Raw genomic sequence first — 26,738 nt, forward strand, 5'->3', positions numbered from 1 at the left:
CTTGCATGTCACGTGGAGATAATTTAATAAATAAATAACTGAAAATAAAAAGGTACTGTTCTTTTCTTTCTACAGTGTTTTTTTTTTTTTCAATAAAAGACGATTAAAAAGGAAATGACAAGTTTTTTGGGATATTAAATACGAGGAGGGATCGGATGACACTTTTTTTATGACATTGAATGATATTGTGTATTTTCAAAGTTTAAACAGTTGATCCAAATCGTTCAACTTGATGGATACGTTAAAATGTGCTTGCAGATCAAATTTTACATTTTTCTGAATTTTTTTACTATTTATTAAGACGGGTACAAAAATTCAACGGTCTGAATATAGCAATTTGATTAAATACTTAATAAATAGTAAAAAAATTCCAAAAAATGTAAAATTTGATCTGCAAGCACATTTTAACATATCCATTATGTTGAACGGTTTGGATCGACCGTCTGGACTTTGAAAACTTTGAAAATGAACGATATTATTCGATGTCACAAAAAAAGGATGTCCGATCCCTCCTCATTAAATATTATGATGTTTTTATGGAGAATTGACTATCTTAAAAGTTTGGATGGACACACCTAAAAAACCTAAGTTATAAAAATTAATTTGATTCATTTGAGAAAGGTTACAGTTATATTTAAAAATTAAGGATTGATTTGGTGTAACTTATAAGTTATAAGTGACCAACTTCAATTTTTTCAAAAATAATTCTTGCATCCAATATTCTTCACTCCTTATCTGCAGCTAAAACTTGTTTATATTTCATTATTTATCGTATAAAATTATTTGTATCTGAATTATAAAGTGTTCATATCTAGTATACCGAGTATTTATCACCTTATTTTTGAATAGTCATAAGAAAATTTAACTTAAAAACTTTGTTTAATAATTAAAAATATAATTGTCGAACTTTTAAATTCTAATAATCGCAAGTCATACATTTTTGTTGTCATTAACTATAATATATTTTCGAAAAGATGTCAAGCAAATCTGACATTAAGTTCTGGCACTGAAGTTGAAATAATGGCTGTGCTTTTTTTTTTTATAAACGAGAACTATTGCAAAATAAAAATTTATAGAGTTGAGAAAGAATAACTTTTTTTTTCAGAAATTGATCATTATTTTTATTTTATTTTAAGGAAAAGAAATTGATGGTCACCATGTCAATTGGAACTCACATCCTATGCAATACCCGAGGTGCAGTAAATAGATCAGAACCGTTCTTTTACCGTGGCACGAATCTCAAAACTGGCATGTATAGTTTTTTTTTTCACAGGCACCGGATTGAGTTAGGTTTAGTGGGAATTAATTTGGGCCGTAAATTTCCAACCATGCAATAGTCTCAGTAGTCAAGTACCTGAGGAGTGCACATCCTCTGAGATATCTCATATTTTGCGTGACCGACGTGTCCGGTGCCTATTCGGGGAAAACGTAGGGGCCAGTATTATCTGAGCTTTGAGATTCTTGCAGAACGTAGTTGAACTGTTGGGATTTTCCAAAAAGTCACGCATCATATGAGATATCTCACAGGATAAGGATTCGTACCTGAGGGGGTACGGAAAGTTTTCCTCCCGTGGATTCCCTCCAATTCCCGATCCGCAAAATTTTTTTCGCTTGGCGCGCTTGCTTTTGAAACATTCCAATCCAAAAACCCCAAATCCCCCGAAAATCTCTACTTGGTCCCTCTCTCCTCTCTCCCATCCCTGAAACGAGCACACTTTTGCCATGGCTGCAACATTCGACGAAGAAGACGATATCATGCTTCCCTTACCCGAAGAACCCTCCTCTCCAGTGCGACCCAAGCTGAAACGTTTGAAAAAAGCGTCCGAAAGGCAGACCACAGTACACCTTCCCGATCTACCGCCAGTAAACCAAACCCTACTTCCTGATTCATCGGAGCAACTGCTTGATCCGTTATTTCCGGACTCAGTGGGGTTAATCGATGAGTTGAGGAAGGAGAAATCGGATCAAGTTACGGATGATGAACAACTACTACCCGATTCACTCGAAGTAGAGGTAGAGCGTATTGTAGAAGATGACAGCATTGATCCGTTTTTCCCGGATTCAGGTGGCTTGATGGAGGAATTAAGGAGGGAGAGACTGGAAGAAACTAAAGTTCGGGGTCCAAATCTGAGACATTCGGAGGATGAACCTCTAGATCCAGGCCAAGATGGACTGGATGATGGTCTGGATCCTTTGTTTCCAGAACCTGGCGAGTACAAAGCTTGGGAAGGGGAAGATATCGGGGAGGGGGGTTTAATTGAGGAACTGAGGCAAGAGAAATCAGCTAAGAAGTGTCTTAATTTTAATGGCGAAGATGAGTCATCAGAGAAGGAAACTAAAAAGAAGAGGAAATCTAGAGACAATGCCAACGTTAAGTCAAAAGATCCTATGCGAGACAAGAGAAGATCTGTGAAGGTAGTTATATTGTATTTTGTTTGCATTGTTAATCTATGGATTGAAACTTTATTCAGAAATGTAAAGCTTGTTGATTCTTTATTACCAGGAGAGGAGAGTTCAGTTGGATATGATACATGCTGAGTCCCAGAGGCTCTTGCGGGGTATGTTATTTTCGTTTCTTTTCAGGGTTATCTAATAAATTTTAGAAATGTACTAAGCCTAATGGTTCCAATTGTGTCATGTAGAAACATCTGATGCTTCATTTAAGCCTCTACCAATTGTTCATAAGCCAATCTCGTCCGTCTTGGAGAAGATTCGTCTTAGAAAGTTGGAGATATTAAAAAAGTATGTTTTTTTAAAAAAAATAAAAATGCTTTCATTAGTTAAGAAAATCTTGTAATGATTTCAAGTTGGTTCTGTTTGTAGATCTAGTGCTTCATTTCAAACTTCTGAGATTGATTCTTCAGTTGGTGTTGAGTCTTGGTCGGTTGATGCATCAGATACTCGAAATATCACAAAAGATGATGTTGATTTGGATATGGTACGCTGAAGGGTCCTTCTCATATACTTTGTTTTAATACAAAATCTATATCTTCTAATGCAAATTGCACTGTAAAATATTCATATGAGAACAACACTGCTGTATTTTACTAGGGTGGCAACGATGATCAAGTTATGCACGTCAAAAGCAGTGAATGTGCTCTAGAAGGTGAAAAGACTAGCGAGTCTCATGAGACCAGAGAAAACAGTTCCGAGAAGCAGATGCCAAATCCAGATATAAGTGAAAGTGCTTCTAAAGATGAGGTAAGCATGTGGCACACCTGGATTTGTTAGTGAGTGTTTGGAGAAAGTTAAAAAAAAAAAAAGAAAAGAGGGAAGTGCTTTAGATTTCTTCTAAAAATGAAAAACAAGAGACTTATGTTGTCACAATACAAGATTAGTGATTCTAAAATAAGTTAGGTATTGTTAATTTATTTTTATTTACCTTAAAATTGATAAATGTATGTTTCCCAATGAAATAGGACAAGTCTGACAATGCTTATCCTAGCAACGAAGAGCATAACCAATCAGAAAATGACGTAGCTGACAATGAAGCGGATGAAGTACCTAGTTCATCTATGCCCTGTACAAACCCCGCTGTTCCATCTGATGATGTGTGAGTATCATTTTACATTGAGTTCCTATGCATGAATAATAACATCCAACAAATTAAAGATCTCAATCAAAGATTAAATCAAGGCAAAACTTTGAACATGCATCAAACAGCTTCTTGTAAGTGCCATGTGTAAATTTAGTGGTAACTTAATGACAGACTTCATTATGCTTTGCCTACTTTGCGCTAATGTAAATTCATCAGATACCTTATGGCATAACCATAAAATTTGGGTTGGATGAAATTGTCGTATTCTCTGTGCTCAGCTAAAATTTTGCATCCTTCTGCATAGAATTACTCTTCATTGGTTTCTTTTATTTAATTCTTTTTTTTTTCCTGAAAGCAATGAAAAGTTTATATCTTTTTTCTTGGCATGTATCAGTTCATCATCTTCATCAGATGACGATGAAGAAGAAGAGGAAGAGGAAAAATATAATGACAAAGAAAACATCGATCCATGCTCTCAAAGCTTATCCACAATGAACAACAAAGACTCGAGATCTGCTGTCCTAAAAGATTTTGTTGATGATGAGGCCGAGGAAGAGGACGACAGCGACCATGACCTTACGAGATTCCCAGAGAACGCTGGAGAAGAAGGTAGTGAAAGTGATGGAAGTGATGAAAATGAGGTGATGAAAGATTTGATTGCAACTGGGTACAAAGAGAGCAAGCGAGACCATGAGAGACGCAACGAGCTCCATTTAATGTGGCTTGAGCAGCAAGATGCGGTTAAAACTGACAATGTTCTACAAAGGCTTAAATACAGTAATTTGCATAAGGAAGATTTAATGGATGAAGTCGAAGAGGAGGATGGAGAAGGGGAAGGGTCTGGAGATGATACGATGTTGTCCGATTCTGGTGCTGGCGCAGGTGGTCTGAAGAACATTTTGCGGCAGAACTCAGAAAAGGTTAAGCAGATGATGATGTTCAATGATGATCATGATGTTTATGTGCCATCCGATGAGGATGAGAATGAGGATCATATGCTTTGCCAGCGCATATTGAAAAAACAACCGGTAATTACTTTACCATTTACTTGCTGATATTGGTATTTATGGGATGCGGTTAACTGGTTTGGTTGTTCTTTACACGAGTAAATATCATATAAATCACCCCTGTAGAATCTTTCAAATAAACACAACACACTACACACTACACATGCAAAAAACCAAAGAGGACAGTGTCCAGTTCTGACCTTTGATTGCTCTGCTAGTCCATCAACTATCAATAGATTTTGCAATAGGTTACTTGCTTTGGTGCTTATACCAAGGATTACTCAAATTGGCTAGTAGTAAGGTATCTGTATTGTATTCATGTTACATATTTGTTTCCCTAGTACATTGTGTCTCACCATAAAAATTAAGGTCATAGAAATAAAAGAACAATTGTATATTTTAAACTGATAAATGAAGTTGATTCCTTAAAATCCAGGACATCAAAACTACTGCTCTTTTGGAAAATGAAGAGTCAAGGGAAGTTTTTGGTCTAATAAAGAAGCTTAACATCGCTCCTCCCCCAAAGAGGAGAGGAAATCATGCAGCATGTAAAATGTTTCTTGTCCCAATTTTCTTTTTATTATTCTTATTTATTTAATTAATTTCTAAATTTCTAATATCTTATACTATAATTTAATGATTACAGCGAACTTGGATATGCTAACTGTGGGAAGCAACAGCAATAGCTTTTCAAAGGTTGGATATTTGGTTGTTACAGTTTGCACTTCATACTTCACATGCGGCCGACTATTAGAGCAGCTGCTATATAGCTTACTGATATTGCCTAAATAGAACTTAGATATATATGTTAGTGATACTGCATGGAATGTGATAACTGATTATAATGCATTGGCACAATAGACTGGAGATGTCTTCCATGCGCTTAATTTGATTGCCACTGAAAAATGATTTGCAGAAGTACACCCATGATCCCTTTTCCAACTTTTCTTGGGCAGGCTTGTATTTTTTTAAAAGACTAGTTACATTCACAATTTCCTAAAGTATATGTTATTTGGTTCTTACAGTTTTTTGGCCGAAAAGGAAGTGGCTCCATGACTTCATCTCGCAAAGCAGTGATTGGTCGATCATTCATTTTTGGTCGTGATGACAGTAACAGCAGAAGTGGGTTATCCTCTGACAACCAGTCGTCTGAGAACTATGACAAGTCAGATACGGTATTTCTTCCTTTTTATGCAAATTCAATTTCATGCTTCTTTTATAGCATTGTTGGAAATTCACTGAATATCGGCATCAATTACCACTGGTACAATCTAAAAGAAAGAAATCAAACCCTTTATACATCTTGCAGGATCCAAAAGAAAGAAATCAAATGCATAAGCCAATATCATCAAGTCAGCGCAGCTCTCAAATGAAATCTGCTACAGCTGCAAGTTCAGGTGTCAGTTCCAGTTCTGGTTCCTCACTATTTGAGATCCTCCGTCAGTCCTCAATCAGCTCTGACAAGCAAATTGAAGAGAAGAGTCAGCTGACAGAAACTCAGGCTACATCCATTTACTCCGCATTTAAAGTAGGGAGAGGGTTTTCAAGGGTTGATCCGAGATTCTGACCGCTGGGTGATAAAGCAAAGTTGATAAGAATCAATCTTCCTTATTTATTTTTCACGCTCTACCTTATAAATTGGGGCAAACTTTTCATTCCCTGTGTACTCGGGAGGTGTGGGCCCACTTGGTTGTTTGGTAAAGGACGGCATCATAACATTGTCCTTTTACCCTTTTCTCCTAGGTTTCTCTTTGATCAGTAAGTGCAGTACATGTTTTTATTAGAAAAATCTGCCACCTATTACAGAAAATTTTGGTTTCGTATCTACCAAGTTCTTAATTTTGCCGACAAACAACTGGACAACAATAGGCGACAGTATCTTTATTACAAAAAAAAAAAGGCATAGTATCATTTATATGAGTAAAGCTCGTGTGCTATGCTCACTAGGAAGATTTGGTAAGTAAAAGTTTCAAAATATATTGAATTGATTTCAAATAATAAATTTAAATTGTTAAAAATCAAACTACTTATTTTTGAGTTAATTTGAGATATTTTAGAGTTATGCTCACTTAGTTCTTTGTTAAGCATAGCACATGCTAGTTTTACTCTAGTTATATAATAATTGGCATGACAGTTTCTACTATTATTAGCAATGACTTAGTGGTGAAAACAGTATGAATAAAATCCGATTCTCGAAAAATTATGTGGATATCTGATATCCAAATATTTGTGGATATGAATACATATAATGGTTTTATATTTTAATTATTTGTATCTGGATAGTAGATATTTATTATATAGTTTAAGGACCCTGATAACAATTTCCGCAGGTCTATCTCCGCAAAAAACCCCGCACAAACTGCCAAAAATATCATGGGGGGGACTGCCCAGTCATTAATGCTCCGCAGAAACTGTTAGTATTTAACTTGAAGCATCAAAGTATTTATCTTGAATTCGCAAAGTATTAATCCCTATGCAATGATCTCTATTTAGGAAAGAATAAATCAACCTATGAGTTGACCCCGCACAAAATTTCCTTTTTTTTTGAATCGTCCCCGCACAACTGGGGACCATTAAATAAGCAATCCCCTCATAAATACTTGCCATTTATCCCCGCACAAATTTTCCTTTTTTTCTGGATTGTCCCCGCAAAACTGGGGACCATTAAATAAACAATCCCCTCACCCAATGATAAATACTTCTCAGACATAAGGATAAATATTTTATGATACATTGATAAATACTATATGTTACATGGATAAATACTTATCAGACATAATTGCAACTTTTAGTACAATATCAATGATAAATACTTCTCAGACATAAGGATAAATACTTTATGATATATGGATAAATACTATATGTTACATGGATAAATACTTCTCAGACATAATTGCAACTTACAGTAAAACATCTGTGACAATGATAAATACTTCCCATATATAATCGTAAATACTTGTCAGAACAACGATAAATATTTTCTTGAACTTTGTTCTTGAACTTGTCAATAAGTAATGTTTAATCAAATCAAAGTATTATATGTCAGGGACAATGATAAATACTTCTCAGACATAAGGATAAATACTTGTCAGAACAATGATAAATACTTTCTTGAACATCAATAAACAGATTAATATTTATTAGCGGGAATTGTTATTAAAGGATAGTATAATTAATGCGTGGATTGTTATTAGAGGACAGTATAATTAATGTGGGGATTGTTATTAAAGGGCAATAATTAATGCGGGGATAAATGGAAATTCTTAGAGGAATTAGTGCGGGGATAAAAGGCAATTAAGGGAGTTAATTTGGAGAGAGAGAGTGCGGGGTTAAATGGGGGGACAGGGTTGAGGGGATTGTTATAATTATTCATAGTTTAATATATATTATAAAAAAATTATTTACCATTATAATTAGATAACTGTTGTGAATTTGATATTTCTTAATAATACTTTTATATTATTTTAATAAATATTCAATTCGCATTCCTATCCAAAAATTATTAAAAAATGAATAATTATATGAAACCTCCCACTCCCATCCCCCTATTATCCTCCTATCTCTTAAACTCCCGATACACGTTTTTAGATGTGGTTTTTTTTTCTTTTTTCAATGTCATCCATATTTCTTACGATCTATGAGGAATTTTGCGAATCTAAAACCACGAACGTATTCTACCCAATTTTATCTTTTAAATGAGATTAATAATGACATACTTTCGGACTCATCGTCACACGAGTATTTATATTTTATCGTGCAAGTATTTTATACCTATACTTGTAAGTATTTATCTACAATCGTGTTTAACTTTCATAAACTAACTTAACTAACTAGTTTAATTAAATTTATTCAAAACACTGTGGTCTTCCAAGTTTAATTAAATTCATAGGTATAAATACTTGGAAGATAATAAATTAATACTTGAAAGATAATAAATTAATACTTGCATGTCTAACTTGATATGACTATATGGAGGACCACTCAAACTACATGGGGAGAAGAAATTTACACGTTTTTAAATGTGGGTTTTTTTTTTTTCAATGTCGTCCACATTTCTCACGATCTATGGAGAATTTTACGAATCTAAAACCACGAACGTATTCTACGCAATTTTATCTTTCAAATGAGATCCATGATAACATACTTTCGGGTTTATCGTCACACAAGTATTTATATCTCATCGTGCAAGTATTTATATCTATACTTGTAAGTATTTATCCCCAATCGTGGACCCTGCATCTCCGCATCAACCTTCCCCAATCGGTCATGCGTCAACCTTTCTCTAACAAAAATAGTTGACCACATAGATATAAATACTTCAGTGCATAAGTATAAATACTTGTAATACTTGATATTAATACTTTTAAATATCAGCAGTGTCATATGTGTAAAATACTATGTATAAATACTTAAATGACGAGGTATAAATACTTGTTTGACGACGAGCTCGAAAGTATGTCATCATGGATCTCATTTGAAAAATAAAATTGCGTAGAAGACGTTCGTGATTTTAGATTCGCAAAATTTCTTATAGATCGTGAGAAATATGGATAAGATTGAACAAATAAAGCTGGGAGAATAATAGAAGATGAGAGTGGAGGAAAAATTATTAGGTCTAAAAAAATATACGGATATAATTTGACCGCTCCGTATCCGCTCCGTTTTCACCCCTGGTCCAATGAGTAGCCGTTAAATACCGATATGATTTTTTTTAGCTTTTAAACAACAGTAATAGGTCATGGTATAATTCAAGTTCGATTCTATAGCATGGTTCACGACACAAATACTGTATTCGCAATGGACGGAGTTTCAAACCTTTTCCCAATTCACGAGGTCATATGAACATTAATGTATTTTTAAATTTTGGATAATTGGTCAACATAATTCAACTACGTACTGTTTAATTTATATTTTGTTTTCGACCTAATTAAATTGGAAAGGTTTGATTGGCTCATTGGCACAATTTGCTCGTGTTTTGACCACAATTTTTATTTATAGGAAAAACAAAAATAAAAATATTAAAAATGAGATGGGTTGTTGGAAAATTTCAAAAACAGGAAGGCAGGATCGGCCCATGGACGCCATGTCAAATTTTAGCTTTGAAAAAAAAATTTATATATTATAGTGGAACGTCATGGCATATCTCTCTCCAAATCTTTAAAAAAAAAATATATATATATATATATAGTGGGACACCATGACATATCCCTCCTCAAATCTAAAAAAAATTAAAAATTAAAAAATATATATTGTGGTGGGACGCCATAAGCCCATGACGTCCCATATTAATTGATTTTTTTCCCCATAGAACTGAAGTTTGGCACTGCGGGATGCCATGGGCCGATCCTGTCTTCCTGTTTTTGAAATTTTCCCGCAACCGTTCTCATTTTTAATAATTTTTTTTTGCTTTTCCTATGAATAAAAATTGCGGTGTTTTGATGCACTAATCCATTGACTACCCCACTTAGAGTGGAAAAAACGTGCCTTGTCGTGCTGACTAATACGCCGTGACTTTGGTCTCGTACCATGTCGTACCGTGGTCAGGTGAACAGTGATATGTGCCAAGGCGTGACCAAAATATCAAGGGGTGGTCACGGCACGGGAGTTACGCCGTGACTCGCGTGCCGTGTCCAAATGTAACTTGTTATGTTTCTCACGTTTAACTATTTTTTCATAATTTAAGTTAGTTTATTTAAGATTCACCATTTAATTAATACCTAACGGTCCTAATTACACGTAACTCGCGTGATTACGCGCCGTGTCGTGATCAAAATGTCAAGGGATGGTCAGACATGCGAGTCATGACATGAAACAGTAACACGTACCGTGCTGTTCCGTGACGGAGCTAGCTCCGCCGTGCCATTTTTCCCACTCTACCCGACTACGTAAGCTATGACGTCATAAGGGTTTTACTTGCAATCAAGTAGCTGTTTTCTACGATGCTAATTTTATGTGTACCAAATAACAAATATGTGGGAAAAGTTTTATGATAACCAAAGGTATTATTTCTACCACAAAAAAATGGTCTTGTTTCTTTTGTATTAGAAAAAGGTGTCTGTTGCTTTAAAATAAGATGACTTTATTATTTGCATGTAGGAAAAAAAAAAAAAAAAGACTTGGTTCAATTTATTTTAAGAAAAAATATCGATCATTTGTAGAACAACATACTGGGCAAGTGGGATTAAACTACTCGAGGAAGCATCGAACTAAAAGAAAATAAAATCATAAAGCAATAAAAACATCGTAAGTCAATTTAATGAGTAACTTCCTTTTGCTATGCTTCCACGCAACACCAAATATGCTCAAAACTTTTTATTTAAAAACTGAGCACTTCAATATATATTCACATCTATACAATTCCAACTGTATTTATTCAAGATTTAAAAATAAAAAAAAACTGCATAAGTATGTGTGCAATATATAGCATACTTGTTAATTGTGTATTAGTATAATATTCATGCTTGAATTGAGAGATAATCATTATTTTAAGGATTTCATAAAATAGACCACTGTTGACAACCACTCGGTTAAAATCGTATGACAACTATCAACAATTATGGTTAAATTGAATAAATAAATATATATTTGATATACTGAAAATAGACTATACGACATGATTATCAGGTCTGTTATAGGTTCGTCTTAAAATCATTTTCTTGTAAACTCCAAATCAAGGTTAGGTGGGACACTCCTTAATTGACTTCTCAAATTAAAATAATAATAAAAAAAAATTCCCCAGGGGCCCTTGTACCGTGTAGTCACCGTTCTTCCCCTGGTCAAACAAAGCCCAAAATTACAACTCCAATAAGCCCAACCAAACCAACCAAAGACGAAAGCTGGAGTCAACCCACCGTCGAATGAATTCGTATCCTGTGAGATATCTCAAAATTTGCGTGACTTTATGGAAAATCCCAACCGTTTAAATACGTTATACACGAATCTCAAAGCACACATAATACTGACCCCTACATCACCCCCGAATAGGAACCGGACACGTCGGTCACACAAAATTTAAGATATCTCAGAGGATACGCACTCCCAATTTATATTATCTCCAACCTTATTGTACGAGTACGATCGTATGTCTTATAACTGCCACGTGGACCCCAGCAAAGGCTTGACTAAGAAATTTAAACAGGACCCACATGTCAATGGTATTGGTAGATAAGCTGTGAGTTGTCCTTGCATTTCCCAAAAGATCGGAGAATCCAGACCATTCTCTAGGGCACAAAGAAAGCCGTCTCTATCTGCCTTCAGAAGCCGAAATTATATCCTCTAGCTCCCAATCCTTCCATTCTCTCTCCACCTTCCCCTCTCATCTACCACCTCTCTCTCTCTCTCTCTCTGATTGCCAATTGGGAGCACGATAGTCGATAGGAGACGCTATTTAAATATTCGTTCTTTTTTCAATAGCGAACAAGAGGTGCGTGCCTTTCATATCGTTTCTTGCCCTTTTTTTTTTTCCTAATTTTGATCCCTTTTCTTTCTTATTTTGAAGTAGATCCCCTAATCTTAATTCAAGTCGGTTGTCTAATTTTGGATTCATCCATTTTTGTTGTTGTTTTTCCCCTCCTTTTATATGTGCAGGTTCAAGTAATGAGACCTCTCTATACCATTTCTCTCCGGTGCTCGATTGAATTTGTAGCTCATCTCTGCTGTTTGAGCGAATAAGATGCCATCGGTTTATCTGACGAATCAAAAAGGGCTCCAGACCTCGACAGAGCTCCTTCTGGCACGGAGTCGTAGCTTTTTGTTTGGTAATACCTGGTTCTTCATCTCCCCAAAGTCTTCTTTGAGCGTTACTAGGATTTTCCACACCGGGGATCGACGCTCACCATTGCCGTTCGTCGGGGCATTAACACGAACACCTCTTGCACGTGGCTCGGAACCTGAGGAAAGGATTACTTCAAGTGTTCTTCAAAAGGGTTTCATGTCGGCCTGTAATTATTTCCTCGGCCAGCCTCAGCTCCATTCCGTAAAATTACAAGGTTCTGTCAAAATTGCCACTGCTTTGGTGGTCTCGGCAAGGTCCCATGTGTGTTATGGATACAAAGGGTTGGATTATTGTAAGAGTGGGAATTTGAGAAACCGGGAGCCGTGGAATAATAAAATGGTAGTTAAATCGTTGTGGACTGATGCTTCTGGGAAAAGTTTTAATTCAATCTCTTCAAAGGCAGGTACGTAGAAAACTATTACTATCTTTTGAAGCATATTAGGATAAAAATTAAATATATTATATGTATACTGCTTTATTATTGCAATTTTTATTTTTAACGCAAAGAAACTCTGTGCATGTTTCTTTTTTAAGGTTAGTGGCTTTATATGTCTAATGATTTCATTGATAAAAACATATTTACAACGAGTCAAATGACCCTCATTCCTAGATTTACTCTATTAATCGCATCAATTCCTCTAAATTACCCTAATTTTCTATTCCTACTTATCTGCACTATGTGCATGTTACTATATATTGCTAAATTTGACCTGTAACCGATCATTTTACAGTGCCATCAAGATTGAACCTGTCTCGGACCTTTATGAAATAAGGCATGAAAGTAATCAACCCAAATTTGTCTGAGACCTAAGAAAATCATTTTTTATTTGCATGAAATATTGACCAGCTGTCTAAGTTTGTCTGTGGCTATCACACTGATAAACCTCAATTACATTTTTAATCGAGTGCCAATTACTACATCTTGCACAGACTTTCCTTATTCTACTTCTTCAATGTCAGGGATTCAAGATTTTAAATCACCTTGTTCGGCAGCATCTTATTCTACCGGGGCTGCACCCGAAGTGTCTTTTGATGGAACTCCTCGGGACGAACAGTCCACAATTTCTAGCACTCCTGTCGATGCGTATGCATCTCATGTTATTTTTTCCTGCTATTTTCTCTTATTTTTATGTAGACTAATCAGAGGCGGAGAAAGGATTTTAATCTATGGGGTCAATATGCACACAAGGACTTTAATCCGGGGGGGGGGGGTTCAAATTTAGCATACATATAGCAATTTTATCTATAATATTATAATCTATAGTACAAGTTTAAAGGGATTTTAGATTAAATGGGGAGAATGTATTGCTGCTGAGACAAGAGTAGCCCACTTGACTGTGGTTGTACGTCAATGCCAAGGGAGTGACTCAGTTCACCTAATTCAGACTGAAGAACGTGCTTAGTGAAGTGATAAGCTCTGGAGAATTCAAAAAATCCTAGCTCTGGTCAACCCTCCTCACTGCAATCGCTTCAAATACACATTGGCTCTTTTCTGGCATCCTAAATGGGAATTTGCCACGCCTCAAAATTATGGAGGAGCTTGCCCCGAAACGTATAGATAGGGAGGGTGAGAGATCACAGCTGAGGGGGGATGACCAAGGCCAATTGACCCCCATTTAGCAAATGTGAACTAATAATTAATTCAATTCATTACAGGCCTGGTAATTTATACCTTAAGGTTTGGATGTCTAATTTATTAGTCTTATATATGGACAAGAAACTTAGTTTTTTATACCTCTATTCCTTTTTGATGAATTACCTTTTATCATGCAACAGTAAACCCGCTGAGGCAAGGGCACTAAAGCTTCTTTCTGGATCTTGCTACCTACCGCATCCAGACAAGGAGTCAACTGGTGGAGAGGATGCACATTTCATCTGTGTTGACCAACGGACAATTGGTGTGGCCGATGGCGTCGGCGGCTGGGCTGATCTGGGTGTCAATGCGGGCCTGTACGCCAGAGAGCTTATGTCAAATTCAGTATTTGCAATCAAAGATGAGCCCAAGGGCTTAGTTGATCCTTCTATAGTTTTGGAGAAGGCTTACACAAGCACCAAGGCCCGGGGCTCCTCAACTGCTTGCATTATTGCTCTCACAGATCAGGTTTCAATTTAAATGATAGCATATATAGAGTGATGCTATGGTACTATGCACATCGCACTTCGCTCCGTACTATGGATGCATATCTCCATTTTCCAAGTCCAAGCAGTCAATCTTAACTGCTCAACATGATCTGATCCATTTGAAAATGTGCTTGGAGGCCTAATTTTACATTTTGTAGAATTTTTTTACTATCCTCTTAGATAGATAGAAAATCAGTACTTTCGGATGGTCCAAAATCTTTTTATCAAGTGATTATGTACCTATCTAAAAAATTAGTAAACAAATTATAAAAATAAATTTGACCTCCAAGTACATTTTCATACGAAGATCAAGGTGAATGGTTCGGATTGACTATTTGAACTTTGAAAATGAAGATATGGATCCATAGTACGGACCAAAGTGCGCTATGCATAGTACCGTTGCCTCACTCCACACACACATGTATTGAGTGTGTTTGTTGTTAGTCAGCACCTACATCCTTCAGGCTTTCTTCTGTTTCTCTCTCTCTGTTTTTTTTTTTTTTGCATTATATGGTCCATTTGTCTCAAGTTTTGATCCCCTTTTTTAATAAAATAGAGTCAAAAGGAAAAAGTAAATAATATAGGCATTTCCTTGCACAACGTTAAATTTAACAGCAAGGCATGAAAATTCATTTATTTAATTGACATTTTTTCCTAATTTTGTAGGGAATTCATGCTGTTAACCTAGGGGATAGTGGTTTCGTTGTAGTTAGGGAAGGCTGCACAGTATTTAAGTCACCTGTACAACAGCATGATTTTAATTTCACTTTTCAGCTCGAGAGTGGCAATGGTAGTGATCTTCCTAGTTCTGCCCAGGTGTGATTTTACCTTCTAATACTTCACATTTGGTGTCTCTCTTTATACAAGATCTTTACTGACTGGACATGAGTGAGTCTATGGTACTATGCATATCACGGGTTGGTCTGTAATACAGATCAATATTTTTGTTTTCAAAATCCTAACGGTCGGCCCGAACCGTTCAACATGATCCTAATATGAATATGTACTTGCAGATCAAATTTTATATATTTTTTAGAATTTTTTACTGTTTTTTAAGGTAGGTAGAAAATCACTTGATCTGAAAATTCTTCACCATCCAAAAACAGTGATTTTATACCTATCTTAAAAAAATAGTAAAAAAATTCTAAAAAATATATAATTCAGGCTGCAAGTACATATTCATATGAAAAACATGTTGAATGATTTGGATCGACCGTTAGGATTTTGATAACGAAAATATTTATCCGTATTATGGACCAAATCGTGCTATGCATAGTACCATAGACTCACTCAATGGACATTATCAGCATTATTAAAGAATTGAAATAAAAAAATAAGGACCAGAAAAAAAATGGGTTGATATCATATATACACCCTTCAACTCTTTTTCTAATTTCAGATTTACCTGTCAACTCTTCGATACATCTTATATATCCATGAACTCTTAAAATATTTTCATATTTACCCATCAACTCTTCAATATATCTTTGTAAATCCTTCAATCTTTAAATCCTAGCTTAAGCTGAAGAGAGCTGATTTCTAATTCGTTCTTTCGGTACCCTTGTCCAATGACTGGCATCACTTCTGCCAACATGTCAACAATTGCAGGGTGGTATTTGTAAGCTTGAGACATGTACATGTCAGATGTTATGAGCGCGGACAGTAAAATATTTGCTGTGACCTATTTAATGCCCCCTGACATGGTCTTTTGACCCCTGTAGGTATTCAATTTCTCTGTGGAATCAGGCGATGTCATAATTGCCGGCACAGATGGTCTATTTGACAACCTCTATCACAACGAAATAACCGCTGTCGTTGTGCACGCGGTAAGAGCTGGGCTCGGGCCCCAGGTCACAGCTCAAAAGATCGCAGCACTTGCTCGTCAAAGAGCCCTGGATAAGAACCGGCAAACCCCTTTCTCCACTGCAGCACAAGATGCAGGATACCGGTACTATGGCGGAAAGCTTGATGACATCACTGTTGTGGTCTCTTACATCACCTCCTCAGACTAGGTTGTTAAATTTGTCAGTTTCATCTGTAGCGGTTTTCTGGGGTGTTTTGTGTAGTGACTCACGGAGTCTAATGCAATTACAGGCGCTTGTTACACATTTAGCTACTGAAGTTGCTCGACAGTCTGAGGATGCTGTGACGGTGCTATGAATCACCAGGGAAAGTATTTTTTTTTAAATTCTGGTCTCTCTTGGTTTGGAGTTGTGTATAGGAGGCTTAGGTGTTTGGATAATTTGCTGCTAGTTAAAAAAAGCTTGTGAAAGGTGAAAAACCGTTTTTTTATTACACGAAAGGATGTTTATTTTGTTTAGGATTTATAGGCCTTTTTACTATTGATTAGATTACTTCGTAGTTTTTTTTATATATAATATCACCATGTCAACGAAGGACAAACAAGAGCATGATCCATAGTAGTTGCTCTTGTAGGCATCTTTGTTTATCTTTAATAGTTTTAGTTGTATTTTATTTTTCTTTTGTGTGATATCATCGCTGCTTGATCCTTTGGTTGTACGTTAGAACCATCAAATAATTTCTGTACAACTGTCCAAGAGCCCAAAACAATTTGCTCAATATTTGGGAGAACAAGTAATAAAACGAATAGCTCAATAATTGTTATTTATTGATCATGTGATCATCAAGTTGCAAAATTTCGCAACTCTTTTTCTAAATTCAAGTAAAATGTAGGTATTGCCTGCTACATCCCCTATCAATCTTATTTCCGCTTTTCATGACAAGTCCCCTTCAAGTTTGGTGCAAATGTATGTGCAGACATAATAATTTGTGTTGGTAATGAACCTGAGCTGTTTCTCTTGATGAGTAGTCAATTGGTTTAGCTTAATTAGCAACTGTTTTGCTTTGAATTTGGTACAATGTGGGTACAAAATAAGAATTTAATGTGTAAAGCTTGGTTCCTATTTTGAACGGAAGAAATTGACATTGCCACACTTTCCCAAAAAAAAAGGGTTGTTCTAGGGATAGTGATCACGAGTAGACAATTTATTTAGTTACAATCTTAATATTTCAAAATTCTGATCTTACCATCACTTTTTGAAATATTCAGAATATAACACCCATACAGACTGACGCTGCAAAGGACCAAGAGGTCATGCGCACCTCAGAGCTGCGTATCACCTAGGTCATGCAGCTCTGAAGTGTACATGACCCTTTTATAAATGGAGTTGATTCATGTTCTCACGCGCCTGTCTCACCAATTTAGTTATGCGCAGCTTCGGTCTGTGGAGGTTGGAGCTGCGTGGTGGTAGGATGTGAATTTTCTAGGAATTGATGGTAAGGTCGGAATCTTTTAAATATTAAGACGGTTACTAGAAATATTTCGGAACTGGAGTAGGTAATAGCTGAGCATCTAACAATAAACGACGTCACTGACGTCAAATTTTATTCGGCAAGCTTTATTGATGTAATCATGAAACTAAAAAGAGCTATAATTTTGGTCGAAATGAAAGGGTAGTCTCTTTTAGCAAGTACATGACTTGCTCGATTCTGATGCTCTTTTATAGACGCCGTGCGTATTACCTATTATACCAATATTTTATATACTAATCTCATACATATTATAATTTTTTTTATATAATAATTATATTTATCCCCACACTCATATCTCCTTTCTATCTCTGCATCTACAGTAGATGAAAGTTGTACGATGATTCTCACTAATTATATGTTTCCTTATTTTTTAGTTCCCACACTAGTCATACGTTAATCTTCATAGGTATAAATAATTGAAAAATAAGAAATTAATATTTGCAAACTAAAATATTAATACTTGCATGCGTAACTTGATATGACCGCCTCCTTTTCTAGTCCCTCAATGGTCCCCGCATCAACCTATATCAAATGAAGTAGTGAGGACCTCTCATTTCCGCATCAACATTTCCAATCGTCCCTACGTTAACCATTATCTAATAAAAATAGTTGACTAGATAGGTATTACTTAAGTGCAAAGGTGTAAATACTTGTAATACTTTATATTATTACTTTCAGATGTTAACCAATGTCATATGTAAAAAATACTTGCAAGTATAGGTATAAATACTTGCACGATGAGATATAAATACTTGTGTGACAATGAGCTCGAAAATACATCATCATAGATCTCATTTGAAATAGAAAATTGCGTAGAAGATGTTCGTGATTTTGGATTTGCAAAATTCATAATAGATCGTCAGAAATGTGGACTAGATTGAATGGAAAAAAAAAATCCACCTCTAAAAACGTGTATGCCCCCCCCCCCCCCCCCCCCCCCCCCTCCAATGTAGTCTGAGATCTAGTTGGAGAGATAATTATTTATGTAAAATTTGTTCACCTTATAGGTATAAATAATTTCATTCTTAGATAAAATACTTATGTGCATAGATATTAATACTTGTGTGACAATAAGTTCGAAAGTACATTATCATGGATCTCATTTGAAAGAGAAAATTGTGTAGAAGATATTTGTGGTTTTAGATTCGCAAAATTCCACATAGATCGTCAGAAATGTGGACCATATTGAACGAAGAAAAAGAAACTCATACCTAAAAACGTGTATGGTCTCCCCGTGTAGTTAGAGATTTTATTGGACATAATTATTTATGTAAAAATTGTTCACATTATAGGTTTAAATATTTCCATTCTTAGGTATAAATATTTCCATGCATAGGTATTAATACTTTAGAAAAAAAAAAGTGCTGGAGTTTTTGTGGTCCTCCATGATAATTATAGAGGGGGGGGGGGGGGGGGGGGGGGGTAATGCGAGGATAGAGATGCAGGGACAATTATCGGGATCCTTTTTAATAATGGTCATAAATCAAATTATTCAACTATTTAATTTAAAAAAGAATAATTATCCGGATTATGAATCTGCCAACGTCCATATAAAATTTATTGACTTTGCTACTAAACTAAAAATTGGTTATTTTGGAAATCCAATTATTTTCAAATAATTACGCTTTATCTAGAGATCAAATAATTACATCTCATCTATGGTTAAACACTTACACTCGGGAAGAAAAAACAATCCCCACCTTAGTAAGGACCATCATATGCCAAAAGCAAACCATAAACTTAAATCTGAAATGCAGAACATAATACCTAATTTTGTGGAATCCAATTGCGAAGAGTCGTCTCCGTATGCGCGAGACAAATCTTCAATAGCAAGAAGCGCCCTTTCTTGTCGGTTCGTCGTATGGTTATGGATTAAGCCTTCCAAGAAAGCAATATGTGGTCCTTGAGAAATTCTCTCCAAATGTTCTAACATGTTTCTCTTCTCAGTTCTTTGATAGTAGAAAAAAGGAGAAGACACTCAAATTCTATCTAAAATAACTACTGTTTATAAATGTGAGTTGTTCTTTATCTTGTGCCTTAGGGACCCATCCTTGTATAGGAATGCACTTCCAGACCAAGAGTGCAGTTGCACCAAATTTAGTGCGGCCACACAAACCAAGTCGGTTGTACTACAAAATCGCCTTATTTCAACAGAGGCAAAACTTACCTATACCTGGGGGGTGCTAAGCCACCCCAACTTTGCAATTTTTTTTTAATAAGTATATAGAATTTATATTATATTGTTCATTTTACATGTATAAGCCTCCCTATAAAAAAATATTTAAATTAGAGGGCTTCAATGTAAATTTTAAAAAATATAACTTGACTCATTTGATCTTTTTGGGCCTGGGCCTTCAGTTCTTTGCACAATGTAATAAACAAATTTGAAACGAATTAGAAACGAATAAACAAATAATATTTATTATAGCTCCGTCGGTTCAACTATTTATTTAGAAAATCATACGAAAAATTTAAATAAAAATATATGAATATTATGTGTTTAGTTTAATTTTGATAGACATGACACTTTGTTGGTGTAGTTATTTATTATATATTTTGTGAAATCAAATAGTGAAGAATTTTCTTATCTTGTATTATATTGTGGGATTTGGCTAATATGCTATGGGTTGCATAGAGGCCTCCCGTGCTACGGCTCAATATTTGAGTTTTCAAAATCCTAACAGTCGATCCGAACCGTTCATCTTGTTCTCCATATTAATATGTGTTTGGAGACCAAATTTTATATTTTTTTGAAATTGTTTACTATTTTTAGATTTATTGAATATCGCTGTTTTTTATGGTCCAAATTTGTCTGAAGAACAATGATTTTCAAGAAATCTAAAAAAATAGTAAAAAAATTTCAAAAAATGTAAAATTTGGTCTCCAAACACATATTAATATGGAGAACAAGATGAATGGTTCGGATCGACCGTTAGGATTTTAAAAACTCGAATATTGAGCCGTAGCACGGGAGCCCTCTATGCAACCCATAGCACTGTAGTCAAGTCCTTGTGGTGTGTTATGTATTTTTTTTTATATGATATTATTTAGCACCCCCTATGCTCAAATCCTGGTTCCGCCCCTGTGTTTCAACCCACATTCCCAAGTCCAGAATTAACCTGCACCAGTTTGTGCTACCTTTTCTAACCACACAAACAGTCGCACAAAATTACTTGTAAGCCTTAATACCAAACTCTGAAATTTTGCCTGGCCACACTTATGGCTACACGGGCTCTCTATTTTCAGTCCAACTCGATGTGCATCTCTGCACATTTACTCTGGTTTTTTGCGGCTTTATAGCGTCACAGCTATTACCGCACAAATCCCCTGAATAGATAATTTTTTGAATTGAAAATCTCAGAATCAGACCATCAATAATTTGATCTTTACCAAAATTATTTTACATATTTATAAACCACACTCTATTAAATACATAAATTATCTAATATCTTAATTCTATGTTAGATCATTTTAACTATAATAATTCATAATTATATTACATATATGCTCAACGATGAATTATGTTCCAAAACAAACTGAACCCAAAGGGATGTTACAAAGCATGATTTATTTTATTTTTCATCTCCAGACTCGTGTGGGAAGTAGCTGGACCTTGGATTTGGGTGAATAATGGGCCTTTCTCAACCCATGTTCAGAAACTGATGATTTTTTGCATTCCTCAGCGGCCGATGATAAAGAGAATTAAATTAGAGCTTTACTAATTCCAGTATCTATCTCTTGCCAGATAAGTTTTATACAAAGTGAATCTGTGGGCGTCATTGAGAGAGAAAACTTATAATGACCTATGCATAGAACTGTAACCTACAGTTTCCATGTAAAAGTTACCAAATGCTGTTATTTGTTCAACACTTAATTACTAATCTCTAATTAGAACCCCAGAGTTTTCCTATTTCTAGGGTTGAACTTGCATTTACTTGGGTAACCTTTTCCGTAAAATTTCGCAAATAATGTTTAACGGCTTGAACTTGCCTTATTCCACACAAAAAAAAATACAATATAGCATCTCCATAAAACTAATTAGAAAGACATCCAAAACAATAAAAACGAAGCAATGTAAAGCTAGGATTAAAACCGCATTAAAGCATTTCTTTAACATAACATATACTATCAAATAATCAAATTATCAGAAAACACTAGTCAAAATACAATGCCCTTAGCTTTCTAACGTGAAATTAGCTTACCACATCAATCTGTTAAAACAAGCTCAAAAAGAAGCTACATCGCCTAAATAGTAGCGGTCAACTGTATATGTAGCTGAAGCTTCTAAACAAACCCTCACTAAAAAAAGGGATGTGTTTTTGCTTTGCTTCAGAACGTGTCAGAGATACGTAATATGATTCATCTTAAATTAGAATCAAAGCTCTTCTAATTGGAGTTAGCGTGGCCGCCGTTTTCTTCAGTTGACTTGACTACATTCATTGAGCACGGTTTTAAGCACAGTGTAGTCATAATTTCTGGTCCATGCTGCTTAATCATCTCTTCCTATTACACAAAAAAAAAAAAAAAAAGTTTGAAAAAGAAACATAGGAAATGTTTCTTTAGCATGGAAGAAATAATAACTTGCATTTTTCAAATTACCGACTAACAGCCAATTTTTTTGTGATTCTTTTCAAGAATAAGCAAAATCATTAGAGCTAATAAATTTGTAATTATAATTTTCTACATTAACCGAGTCATACACTCCTATTAATGACAAGTTCATGTAATTGCATTTGAAATTCATTTTGCTTGATTGTAATTTAATATTTACAGAGAAAAATGCTTAAGAGATATTTGCCAATCATCAACAGATTACTGATTACAAAAAGAATATTGGAAATGTTTTAGAACAAACTACCGGTCTAGAATCTTTGATGAGATATTTGCTCAAGATTCTTTTCCGTGAATTAACCAAATTTCCAGAACTTTTATTGTATTTCATTGCAAATACATGGAAATATTGGGGTATTGTTTGGGTGACCATAAAATCTAAGTGGGAACTAACCATTAGCTGATTGTTCTCAGTTTCCACATTTTGCAACGCTTCCTTGAGTTCAAGAATTTTCGCTTTCAATTCACTGTTCTCACTACTCAGCTCTTTCACCGTCTTCCCCAGTTCTTCGCACTCTTGCTATTGAACAAACAAAAAGACTCGTAAATCATCAAAGTCACTAAGGTTCGAATTATATTTATAAAAAACAAAAAAAGCTTTTGAGTGTTGATATCTCAGCTTTGTGCTCCATGAACAAACAAAGAAAAAGGTAAAAGTTCTAAGCTCAAAATCTTTTTCAGACAGAAAGAGGAATAAACAACAGATGCCAACTTTCGCCTCTCGGTTAGTCAGTGAGAAAATGAGGAAGCAATTTTAAGCAATTAAAAACAAAGAAAAAACCTGTTTCCGTAGCCTTGACCTCCTTGCAGATTCCCTATTTGATTGCTTTCTTCTCTCCCTCTTCAATTCCCTCTCATCCTGCTACAAGTAATACACTATATCAGTGAGGTTAATAGTTGTACATGTTATTGTGCAGGTATTGCCAAAGGTACCAACACGTCACAACTCACAACAGAATTGTAGGACCGAGATCAGGAATATCTGATTAAATTCTTCCAAATGCTCATATTGGAAAATTAAGAAGATTACATTATTTAATGACTAAATAGATGAATTCACATCCTCCCCGGTACTGTAATAGGGAATCTTTTACAATTACTGGATCTGGACCGTTCTTTTTAACTTGGCACAAATCTCAAAGCCCAGTAATACTGCCCCCTGCCTTAGCCCGAATCCCAAAGCAGCTGGAGTTAATCTTAAACCGTAAAGTGAAGGGAATCTTTTACAGTAATGGAGAGGACACTTGTTCCTAAATAGATTGGCAAATGCTGAAAAAGTGACATGCCATATTAGTTTAAACTTCGCATATAAAAAAAAAACCTTCTAGTTAATTTTATGATTTAACTTTCATGAAGCAGGGCAGGGAGTCCGACAAAATAGGACTGAGATTTAAATAATCAAAATGACTTAAAAGTGATAAAAACAAAAAAGAAATAAAGATACCGCTTGAAATGGAGCTACATCATTTGGTCTTGAGTTCAAGGCAAGAGCACTAGTATGACTAGTGTTCCAGATATCCATCCCCATGTGCAAACTTGTGGCTGCTGGGGCGACAGCTGTCCTGCCGGGTGCAGAGACTGGGAGCTTAGAAGCAGCTCTGCCCCTCACATATTGCGATGAATCATTACTGTTGTTACACAAAGATAAAGCCTGAGATGATTCCCCTGGTTAAATTACAGATCAATCATAATGTTAGACACTATGTTGGATCTGAAAACTTAAGTTACTTTAAATTGGTGTCATGTAGAGATCACAGCTTAAGTAAGGCTAAGCCTCAATATCTGCTGCCTGTTTGTACTATTATGAGGGGATAATAGGTTCAAATTGCTTTCTAATGAGTCTGAGAAATGGGGAAAAAAATATATATATATAAATATTATTGAATGTGATTGACAGAACCTTCTGTGTAGGATTTGCCATATTTTCTCTTTTTGGCAGAGGAACCCTGGGGAAAAAAGTAAACAAACTTGAAGAATTAGTCCACACTGAGGGCTACAGTTTCAGTCTCTAGTATGTACCAAGCCATACAGAGCCACTCTAACTAGTAACTCCCGAGGACCTTGTTGGTGGTTCTCACAATTGAGTCTGTATCCTATGATATCTCAAATTTTCAGTTTAACTAAAGACAGCCCAATTTTTTTTCGGTGCATATTCGGAATGAAGGGGGTAAGTATTATTGTGCTTTCAGATTTGTGCAGGAAGGATATGAATGGTCCTGATTTTGAACAGATCAACTGAAAGTTTGAGATATCTCAGGGGATGCGAATTCATCACAATTACCATTTTGTACCATTCTTTTCAAGTAACTGCTGGTTGTACGCTAATTTGCCTCATTTAAGCAACATACCATAAAACCAAGAAATCCTCTAACTCCAAAGCATCAAAAAGTACAGTCATACTATCAGTACATCTCAGTTTTAACACCAGCTTGACAACCATTTTAAATATGATTGAAATCAATAAACAAATATGTACCTTCACTTCTGCATCATCATCTCTTGTTTCTGACGAATCATCACTGCTGCTGAAAAAGAAGCAACAACCAGAAGAAATTGTAACAAATAAGTACCACATTTAAAAGAGAAAAGGATTGAAATCAACCAAGGACAAGAGTACACCAAAACAAACCTTTGAGAAGCCATATTCCCAGAACCGGAGGTCCCTTTTCCTCCATCTCGTGATTTTTCAGGTGTATTTTCAGAACTACCCTTGTTCCTTTCCTTATCTTCTGTTTGTCTTCCTTCACTTTCGCCCATTGCATAAGCCATGCTCTGTAAGAAAACTCATTAAACCGGAAACAGAGCAAGGCAAAATTGAGACAAGGCAGGCTTAAAAATGTACAACTTACCACAGCCATTGACGGGTGGGGATAGTATGGTCCTGAACCTGAGTAATACGCTGAGTAAGGCATGGGAGTTCCATATGCAGGCATGACATGCTGTATATATAAAATATAAAAAAAATAAGACTCTTTGCATATGCGATTTTAAATAATCGACTTTCATAGAAAACTAGTTACCGCATCTGTAAATTTAAATATAATCGTCTATATTCAAAGCCAACAACTTCTGAACCAGGGTGCTGATAGAGTACTGATTCTCTTTCTCTCTCCTCCCCTCTGTTTTTTTTTTTTTTTTTTTTTTTTTTTGTGCGTGTAATGCTTACTTGTACAAATGAGGTCAAAGTTGAGTCTCCAAGTTCATAGTATATAACAGAAAACAGCAGTACTTGAATCACTACTGGGCATTTTATTAAATCCAGGCTGAATTATCAAGTGCCCGATTAATGCATCCAGCCAAATTTCATGCCTTTAAAACCCTTTAGAACAAGAATGATTTACCCAATTGAATAACTTCTCACCGAAGAATCAATAGTGCATTAACACCCTTCTAACATAATTCCAGGTTTCCAACTACGACTGAAAGTCAGAACCGAACAAAACAGCCAATATTTCTAATTGCAGTGATGATGTTCCTGCTTTGTTTTTTCTATAAGAGATGTGCTCTATGTGTTGCTTGTAATAAGTTGACGAGGCATGCCTTTAAAACATTTCTGGTATTGGTATGCCTCAAAAATATTGAGTGTTTTGCTTTACTGTCAAACTCAGACTCTTAGCTGATGTTTAAGTCATTCAAAGGGGTTCAAGGGATTTTGAGTTTGATGCCAGGTCAATGATGAATCTGTGAGCCGAAATTTTGACGCTAGCTTTCTGAGTCAATCAGTTAGGTTACAGTATCTAATTCATGAAGCTGGGTGTGTGTGCTGAGATAATACTGGCATCATGGGGTTTTTTACTTAGTTAGGGGTAGTGGTTCTGTCTTGGTTGTTACGTTTGAATTTTGCATATTAGGATCTTTGTAAGTTTTTTTTCATCAATGGAGGGGCATTAAGCCCATTTTTCCAAAAAAAAAAAAATTCTATTTAATCAACTAGAACATACGGACAGAATCAAGTACTCCCCTTCTCCGGTATAATTAATTTCTGAAACATATAAGTCGGGATGAAACAGTACCTGTCCAGGCCAGACATAAGGGAACATCGCTGGCCACTCGTGAGAATTCGGGTACGCCGCAGCGGCCATGACAGCGTGGTTCGCTGACGGGGCAACATCAGCCCTGTTGCTAAGCTCCGGAGGCTTGTTCTGCCCCTCCGACGCCATAGAAGGGGAATTGAGACCAAATTAAACAAATAAATATCTCTTAATCAGATTTTACCTTTTTGGTAGGGGGAATTAAACGAGAGATCCAAAAGGGAAAGAGAAAGTGTTGTGAGTAGGAGTGCAGAAAGAGAGAGAGAGAGAGCTAGGGTTTGGAGCGTGGCGAAAGGTGGGGAGTCTGTCCGACGCGGCGATCG

The 26,738-nt window shown here is 35.7% G+C and overlaps 3 protein-coding genes across 7 annotated transcripts; 2 read left to right on the forward strand and 1 right to left on the reverse strand.

Annotated features, from left to right (window-relative positions):
* Window positions 1-1,562: 1,562 nt before the first annotated feature.
* On the forward strand, window positions 1,563-6,285 carry LOC144574618 (DNA ligase-like protein). Its single transcript, XM_078324622.1, has 11 exons — window positions 1,563-2,415; window positions 2,504-2,558; window positions 2,643-2,742; window positions 2,824-2,938; window positions 3,052-3,201; window positions 3,420-3,553; window positions 3,933-4,566; window positions 4,982-5,093; window positions 5,192-5,241; window positions 5,571-5,720; window positions 5,855-6,285. The coding sequence occupies exons 1-11, from the start codon at window positions 1,723-1,725 to the stop codon at window positions 6,110-6,112; spliced, it is 2,451 nt and encodes an 816-aa protein (XP_078180748.1). The 5' UTR covers window positions 1,563-1,722; the 3' UTR covers window positions 6,113-6,285.
* Window positions 6,286-11,773: 5,488 nt separating this feature from the next.
* LOC144574622 (putative protein phosphatase 2C 80) lies at window positions 11,774-16,958 on the forward strand. 2 transcript variants are annotated; one of them, XM_078324632.1, is made up of 7 exons: window positions 11,785-11,968; window positions 12,133-12,722; window positions 13,280-13,403; window positions 14,096-14,420; window positions 15,107-15,256; window positions 16,162-16,452; window positions 16,535-16,958. In XM_078324632.1, the coding sequence occupies exons 2-6, from the start codon at window positions 12,218-12,220 to the stop codon at window positions 16,450-16,452; spliced, it is 1,395 nt and encodes a 464-aa protein (XP_078180758.1). In that variant the 5' UTR covers window positions 11,785-11,968; window positions 12,133-12,217; the 3' UTR covers window positions 16,535-16,958. The 2 variants fall into 2 exon arrangements, with proteins under 2 accessions (XP_078180757.1, XP_078180758.1); XM_078324631.1 differs by having other exon boundaries at window positions 11,774-11,968; window positions 16,162-16,958.
* Window positions 16,959-21,848: 4,890 nt separating this feature from the next.
* LOC144574664 (G-box-binding factor 1-like) lies at window positions 21,849-26,738 on the reverse strand. 4 transcript variants are annotated; one of them, XM_078324673.1, is made up of 9 exons: window positions 26,398-26,738; window positions 25,234-25,323; window positions 25,014-25,156; window positions 24,861-24,906; window positions 24,285-24,330; window positions 23,829-24,049; window positions 23,166-23,243; window positions 22,779-22,904; window positions 21,849-22,276 (listed from the first exon to the last, which is right to left on the reverse strand). In XM_078324673.1, the coding sequence occupies exons 1-9, from the start codon at window positions 26,542-26,544 to the stop codon at window positions 22,160-22,162; spliced, it is 1,014 nt and encodes a 337-aa protein (XP_078180799.1). In that variant the 5' UTR covers window positions 26,545-26,738; the 3' UTR covers window positions 21,849-22,159. The 4 variants fall into 4 exon arrangements, with proteins under 4 accessions (XP_078180799.1, XP_078180796.1, XP_078180798.1 ...); XM_078324670.1 differs by having other exon boundaries at window positions 23,166-23,246; window positions 24,861-24,909; XM_078324672.1 differs by having other exon boundaries at window positions 23,166-23,246; window positions 26,398-26,737.

The sequence above is a fragment of the Carex rostrata genome, chromosome 23, assembly GCF_964058835.1.
Source record: "Carex rostrata chromosome 23, lpCarRost1.2, whole genome shotgun sequence".
NCBI lineage: Eukaryota > Viridiplantae > Streptophyta > Magnoliopsida > Poales > Cyperaceae > Carex > Carex rostrata.

Excerpts from the sequence above, each read along its gene's own strand:
- LOC144574618 (XM_078324622.1), top strand. The coding sequence starts at position 1,723 with ATGGCTGCAACATTCGACGAAGAAGACGATATCATGCTTCCCTTACCC. Across the intron at positions 2,743-2,823 it reads AAGTTGGAGATATTAAAAAA|ATCTAGTGCTTCATTTCAAA; the intron begins GTATGTTTTTTT and ends TTCTGTTTGTAG. Across the intron at positions 3,202-3,419 it reads AAAGTGCTTCTAAAGATGAG|GACAAGTCTGACAATGCTTA; the intron begins GTAAGCATGTGG and ends CCAATGAAATAG.
- LOC144574622 (XM_078324631.1), top strand. The coding sequence starts at position 12,218 with ATGCCATCGGTTTATCTGACGAATCAAAAAGGGCTCCAGACCTCGACA. Across the intron at positions 12,723-13,279 it reads TTCAATCTCTTCAAAGGCAG|GGATTCAAGATTTTAAATCA; the intron begins GTACGTAGAAAA and ends CTTCAATGTCAG. Across the intron at positions 15,257-16,161 it reads ATCTTCCTAGTTCTGCCCAG|GTATTCAATTTCTCTGTGGA; the intron begins GTGTGATTTTAC and ends TGACCCCTGTAG.
- LOC144574664 (XM_078324670.1), bottom strand. The coding sequence starts at position 26,544 with ATGGCGTCGGAGGGGCAGAACAAGCCTCCGGAGCTTAGCAACAGGGCT. Across the intron at positions 24,910-25,013 it reads GGGAATATGGCTTCTCAAAG|CAGCAGTGATGATTCGTCAG; the intron begins GTTTGTTTTGGT and ends CTTCTTTTTCAG. Across the intron at positions 24,331-24,860 it reads ATGATGATGCAGAAGTGAAG|GGTTCCTCTGCCAAAAAGAG; the intron begins GTACATATTTGT and ends TTTTTTCCCCAG.